At 49.1% G+C, this 6,908-nt stretch overlaps 2 protein-coding genes across 7 annotated transcripts in view; both read left to right on the forward strand.

Moving 5' to 3' along the window:
• Window positions 1-4,081, forward strand: part of rasal2 (RAS protein activator like 2) — a 120,175-nt gene extending 116,094 nt beyond the window's left edge. For all 6 annotated transcript variants that reach the window (XM_030073835.1, XM_030073834.1, XM_030073833.1 and 3 more), the window contains one exon: window positions 3,817-4,081. In XM_030073835.1, coding sequence (XP_029929695.1) covers window positions 3,817-4,002 — 186 coding nt within the window. In that variant the 3' untranslated portion in view covers window positions 4,003-4,081. The remainder of the gene's footprint in view (window positions 1-3,816) is intronic.
• A 1,159-nt stretch (window positions 4,082-5,240) lies between these two features.
• LOC115374751 (uncharacterized protein NCBP2-AS2-like) lies at window positions 5,241-6,210 on the forward strand. The gene has a single exon (XM_030073841.1). It carries the CDS (start codon window positions 5,430-5,432, stop codon window positions 5,745-5,747), a length of 318 nt encoding a protein of 105 aa, XP_029929701.1. The 5' UTR covers window positions 5,241-5,429; the 3' UTR covers window positions 5,748-6,210.
• Window positions 6,211-6,908: the final 698 nt, after the last annotated feature.

Here is a 6,908-nt window from a genome sequence, read left to right on the forward strand (position 1 = left end):
GGGAAACCAGCACGACGCACAGCTGGTCTAAAATATTAAAGGAGCAGGAAAAGGGAGTGTGCTGTTTTGTCCCACGTGACCTGAATGCAGCGTGAGCTCAGAGCAGGCTAATGCTAACGCTAACAGAGCCGCGCCCCTCGCCGGTGGGCTCGTCCTGCGCTCGCTGAGTTCGCCCGTCCCGCCCGGCCACCTGCTCCTGACAGGATGGGATGTGAGCGCCACGCCCAAACATACCCAGAGGCTGAAGCTCCGCCCCTTTGGCATGTTTCAGTAATAATCAATAATCAGATCATCCTGCTCACTCGCTTCGGGCTGGAAAAAGACGAGGAAAGTTCATTTCCTGTCAGATCCTGTAAGGACCTTTACGCTGTCGCCAGGGGGCGGGGCATGCCGCCGCCTCCCGGGCCGAGGCCGGGGGCGGGGCCGGGGGCGGGGCATGCTGCCGTACAGGAAGCCGTCAGGGCCAGAAAGGTGTGTGTTGCATCACTTCCTGTGTGACGGCCGCTGGACGCTCATGTTTACCGCCTGTCCTGCTGAATTTCAGGTCAATAAAGGATGTGAGCTAAACCAAGCAGGCAAGTAACTGTAGCACCTCCCCCTCCTCCACCCCCCGACCCCCCCACACCCCGCCCCCCCACCACGCTTTGGAAAATGGCCTTGAGGAACGAGCGCAAACACACTGAACACACACTCTACAACACACTGTAAACACACACACACACACACACTCTCTCTCTGGCTCAGTGATGAACAAGTTGAATCAGTGAAATGAAAGGAAACAGGTTCAGTCACATGACATTAGTTTCCTCGTGGTTTTTAAACAGACAGATAGACAGATAGACAGACAGATAGATAGATAGGTCTTTATTGTCATTGCAATCATATACGTATAATAATGCAACGAAATTAGTGCTCAGTACTTTGGGTGCAGGGCAGAATAGAAAGCATCGTGCATCCTGCTAGCTGAATAGCTGAGTCTCTGATATCAGAGAAATGCAGCAGTCACTGAAACACTTGTTGGATGTGATGTGCAGCGCAGTTCGTTGATTTTGTTAGTTATGGACCCGGCGTTGGAAGATGCTGGGAGGCGGCGGCTTGAAGGGTTCTCTTTTCAGCCGTGCTAACGCACCGGCCCTGCAGCCTCGCTTTCGTTTTGTTTTGGTGTCCTCCAGAATGTCCTGGTAGCGATGGAGGTCCGGTGAAATTGGCACTTCGCAGTGTAATCCCAAGCTCAAAAGGTGCTGGTGACTGTACGTGTACATTTCCCAACATAAGGTGGTGTTTTCAGCTAAAAACAACCGTTCACACATACAGAAACATATAAAAGTGGAGAGCTGTAAGCCGCTGCGTCTATGTGCACCGCCATGGCAACCCCATAAATCTGATACAGACTAAAAACTTTTCTTAGTGTAGAGATGTTACAGGGCGTCTGCCAGCTCACACACACACACACACACACACACACACACACACACACTCCTTCACATGAACTTCACACCCCTTGTAGTTGTGCTGTGTTGTTGTGTGTTGCGCTCAGCTGGTTATATTTCTGTTTGGCTGCCCCCCCTCCTCCCCTCCCTTTTATTCAATTATTTATTGATTTATTTTGGTTTGACCCCCCCGCCCCCCACTGAGCCCCGGCCTGCAGCGGTTCACTCTGCTTGCTGCAGCCTGTGCCTTTCAGACGGGCTGAAGCTGTGAGGAGGAGCAGCCGTCAGACCTTCGGACAGACTTTGATCCTGGACAGAGAACAGAGTCCAGGTGTGTCTTCACACGGGGGGGAACGTCCCACCGCCTCCCGACAGCCCAGCAGAGGCAGGGTGAACATCAGGGACCCACGTGTGCCAGAGTTTCTAAAAGAGGCAGATCACAGACGGCTGCTCGCCTCTCCAAACTGTCAAACAGATTCCAGACCAGCCGTTAGGTGGCAGGTGATGTCACCGCCTTACAGCAGGTTAGGGTTACAACACCTGTAAGGTACCGTCACCCTACAAACACCTTTAGATCCGTCTAGAGCTGCTCAGTGTTTTTCATCGTTTCTGACAATGACAGCCAAGTCTTTAAGTGGAAACTGGGCTAAACTGCACGTCTCATTTCTCTCATGAAATCAAGAAACCAAATTCAGTGGATCTGGTTTTGGAGAAATTTAAGAAATGTTTACCGGACAGCAGCCGAGTTGTTTTCAGTTTTTTTTCTCACCAAGGAGGCAAACTGCCCGGACGCCTACAATACACGACCAACAACAGATTTTCAGTTCATTATTTATTTATTTATTTATTTATTTTTTATTTTTTTTATTTTATTTTATTTCATTCATTGAAAAACAAAACAAAAAAAAACAATACACTATCAAGACAACATTGACAAATCTTGAATGAAAGGGAGCAAAAAGAAGAATAAACCTTTATCCCCCCCCAAAAAAATCAATTTGCAAAGCACTTAATTAAAACAACAAAATAAACAAAATTAAAATAAAATAAAATTATTGCCGTTTGTGAGTTTCCATCGTTGTTTCTTGGTCCCTGCACTCGCCTCCACGAGGCTCCTGGTGGTGAAAGGTGCCTCCCGTGTGAACGCAGCACAGCGCAGGGCAGGGTTCACTCGCTCTGTTAGCTTCTAGAAACTTTCCTCAGTGAGCTGGAGTTTGTCCAGTTTGCTGCATTCAGCTAAGATAATTATTAGCTTGTATTCGCTTGTGACCATATTTCAGTCTCAGAGTGTTTAGGGCCAATGAAACAAAAAATCTAGACTTTGATGCTATACAGAGCTGTAGATGGAAGTAAGAACAAAATCAGTGAACAGATTATTATTGTCAGCACATTTCAGGACGTCCTGAGAGCCGTCAGACAGAACAGCAGCGTCCCTGCAGACGAACGACAAAACAGCTTCAGACCAAACGAGGAAATTCCCCCAAACTGCCATAAAGTTAGATATCGTTCTCTGAAAGCAAATATCTGAGGGAATTTGGTCCAGTGACGTTTGGTCTGAGCTGGTTTTGTGGGTCCAGAGGTGGAGGACCTGCAGCCTGTTGGGACGATGCTGCTCTGTCTGATGTCTGAAGCTCGGGACGTCCCGACATGTCCGGCGTACTCAGCTGCTCCTCCCGGTGACCGGATGATGAGATCAGGGAGAAGTTCTTCAGACGGGACGTTGGTAGCTGTAGGAAGTGAAGCCGAGTCGCGCAGGTCTCAGGTCTGCGGCCTCCGCCCTGCTGAAACACAGCAGCACCGACTCTTCATTCGGCCCTCGGACCTGCAGCACACCTGAGCTTCACTCTGACTTTCAGTTGGCTGCTTCCTGTTTCCAGCTGCTGCCCCAAACTTTGTGTCAGGACGTCTGAAACACTCTCTGCTCACACCGCAAGTCGCTTTCATTTTGCTGCTGCCGGGTAAAAACCAGGGCACTGCAACGCTACTGTACTCCTGTGTGTGTGTGTGTGTGTGTGTGTGTGAAGCTTCCAGTGATGTCGTCTCTGGATCCTTCAAACCTTTAAAGAGGAACTCAACACTGAAACCTGTGAGGCAGGAAACTCATGCTGCGCTGCCCTCTAGTGGTCAAATCTCATGTCAGATTTCTCTCATGGACCCCCTGTAGTACCCCCGCGTACCACTAGGGGTGCACGAAGGCGGCGCAGCAGAAGTTAAATCCTGGTGTTGAGTCGCTGTTTAAAAGTTCAAACTGACATCAGAAACAAATGAGGAGAGAACTTTTTGCTGCCCGCTGGTTTTTACCCGACAGCGAGGTCTTCCTAACCCTCCTTTACCTCTGTGAAGCTAAAACCTCCTGCCCCGCCCCCTTCTGTCTCTGTCCAATCAGGAGAAGCGGATCATGTCCCTGGACGCGGCGAACTCGCGGCTGATGGCGGCGCTGACGCAGGTGAAGGAGCGCTACAGCATGCCCAACCTGCCCAACCTGCCCAGCCTGCGCAACGGCCTGTCGCCCACCAACCCCACCAAGCTGTCCATCACTGAGAACGGAGAGTTCAAGAACAGCAGCTGCTGATTGGCCCCGGTGCTAACGAGCCTCGTTAAGGACCAGAGTGAGGGGGCGTGGCCTCAGCTCTCCAAACTCCGCCCTCCTCCAAACGAGCGGCGGCCCCGCGGTGCTCTGAGCGGAGCCGCGTGTGTGTGTGTGTGTGATACACAGATGATCTATGAATATGTTTGTATATAGGCTCTATCTGTATCAGTGTACAGAGACAAACTCCACCTGCAGTTTTAACAAGGAGAGAGTGTGTGTGAGTGAGTGTGTGTGTGTGAGTGTGTGCGTGTGTGTGGGCGGAGTCAAAGAAGCACAGCGAGGACGACAAGACGCTGCAGCAGGAAACAAACCAAAAAGAAAGAGAGAAGATGTACGCACTCCGTTTTCTAACCCGACTTTTTTATTGTTTTTATTTGACACTCAAGTTTCTGTTGAAGGTTGAAATGGTTTCAGGTTTTTTTTTTTTGGTTTTTCTTTACTTTCCTTTTTTTTAGCAGAGCTGTGTGTTTCCACAACAGGTTGCATTATAAGGACGTTTAATTTATTCCTCCACTGTCCGGCCTCCGCTCCCCTCACAGAGTTTTCTACTGTTGCTGAACTACTGTAACGTGTCTGCTGTCGGTTTGTGGGCGGCTCAACAGGAAGTGGGCGGGCGGGCAGGAAGCGTCCTGTGAGCAGGTTCATGTCTGTCTGTTTAATGTTGACAATAAAAAGCTGCCTGGAAGTCTGAAGCTGACCTGTGCTTTTCTGTCTGGAGCATTAAAGGTGAAAAAAGTCTGGATTTTGCTGCCATCTACTGGTTGAAATATGCAGCAGTGATGAGGCGCTCCTGCAAAAGGTGTGTGAGATAGGGGGGTTTGTGGTGTGTACATAAAATATATATTCAGTAAATAAGTAAGTACAAATTAAGGGTCATGAGAGGAAATTACAATTCTAGCTACATATTTACACAACTATGAATCATTATTATTGAAGGATTTGGACTTTAAAGGCAGACTGCTCTCAGCTCTCAAAAGAAAAACCTTAGAAAAGCCTCAGCGGGTCAGGACACGTCCTTCACCCCAAACCAGGAGAGCCAGGCCTGCAGCTGATCCCCTCAGCAGATCCTGCAGGAACAAGGAGATCCTGCTGATCTGAGACCAGAATCAGCAGATTGTTTTCTTCTGAATCGGCCCAAGTCACAGCAACGTCTCTTCAGAGTCCAGATGCTGAGGAGGAGGTTGGGGTTCTGGACTCAGACCAGCAGGATTTCCTTCCCCCAGCTTTCTGTCTCCTGCAGCGGCCCTGGAGCTCCGTGCTGAGCCCTCAGCTGCCCCGCCCCACAACTTTTACTTTGAAAACAGACCGGAAGTTCTGTGTAAAGTGAGGTGGTGAGGCTCCGGCTGCTCTTCCCTTCTGTCAGCCTCGGTGTTGCTCTGAGCTCCAGGCCTGCTCTCTGCGGCGGGGACATGGTGTTGCGGTACCTGCTGTCGGCGCTCCTGAGCCGGGCCCAGCTGGTGGAGCGGCTGGCGGAGTCGCGGCCGCTGCGCGGCGCGGCGCGGCTCACCGCGCAGGCCGTGCTGAGGGCGCAGCTGGCCGGCAAGGCCGCGGCGGGCCGGGCGCTGCGCTCCAAGACGCTCCGGCAGATCCGCCAGGAGGCCGCGGAGCTCCCGGAGGGGCTGGGCGAGCTGAGCCGCAAGGCCCGCCGGGTCCGGGACAGCGTGCTGCAGGACGTCCGGGACGGAGTGAACGACGCCTCCCGGCAGATTAAACGCAAAGGAAAGTGACGGAGACGCTGCCGGAGGACACGCCGCTGCATCCGGCTGGAGCTGCGCTGAGGCGGCGGTGCTCCTCACGGAGAGCATCAGAGACTGAGCCGCACCCTCCCCGCAGAAAGAGCTTTAATTATTTCAGTAACTGACACTGATGTTTATTACTCTGTATTTTAAATTCTGAGGAGTAAAACCACATTAGCCTGACTTCCGGTCTCTTTCTTCTTCTTCTACATCCGAGGAAGCAGATCTGACCACGTGATCACTGACACTGCTGCTGGAAATGCACAATGTATAAAAATTAAAATAATGTTTTTCCTCACAGCACTTACCAACACACACACACACACACACACACACACACACACACACACTCACTCAGTGGTGTGAGAGCAGAAACCTGCAGGGACTTTGAATATGTTAAGAAACATGAAACTGCTGGAAGTCCTAAGATCTTGAATAAAAGTTGATACTTTCATGAAATTGTTTTGTTCTTTTTAAACTGCCAGAATCAGAAATACAGTATTGTTCTCCGTTTGATGCAGCTGCTCAACTTCTCAAGAGGAGAATGAAATTATAAGAAATAGAAAAATATGTGCCTTACAAATTTGTAACAAAAAGTTTGTGCAATATTACAACAATAAATACATACACTATCTATCTGTCTTTGTATCTATACATATATATGTTTAAAAAAAAACAAATCTGGTGAGTTTATAACTTGGTTTATTACTCATTTAATTAGTTATATAAGCACTTTGTAATGCTGTTTTTGAGAAGTGCTCTATAAATAAAGAGTATTTATTTCTTTATTTATTTTACATATCAAATATACAGTGAGGTGTACACACACACACACACATACAGGGTGTCCATTAAGTTTCTTTACAATTTAACATTTATTACAAAAGCAAATGAACAGACAAATCTGTGGAAATTATTACAAAATGAGGAGTAGATGTTGAAGGTTTTTTTTTTGCCTCATTTAATCCACCTCTATATGGGGAACATTAGCTGCAGGAAGCACATCGGGACTGGATTTCTTGCCGTGTTCGCTGCAGCAGAGCTTCATCAGTGGCGGCAACGGCATCAGTGACCTTTTGCTTCAGGTCGTTGACGTCCAATGTGATTAAAAACTTTGATAACCGCTGAGCACACAGAACAAATCTGGTTAAC

Source organism: Myripristis murdjan, chromosome 17 (genome assembly GCF_902150065.1).
Source record: "Myripristis murdjan chromosome 17, fMyrMur1.1, whole genome shotgun sequence".
Taxonomy (NCBI): domain Eukaryota; kingdom Metazoa; phylum Chordata; class Actinopteri; order Holocentriformes; family Holocentridae; genus Myripristis; species Myripristis murdjan.

Excerpts from the sequence above, each read along its gene's own strand:
- LOC115374751 (XM_030073841.1), top strand. The coding sequence starts at position 5,430 with ATGGTGTTGCGGTACCTGCTGTCGGCGCTCCTGAGCCGGGCCCAGCTG.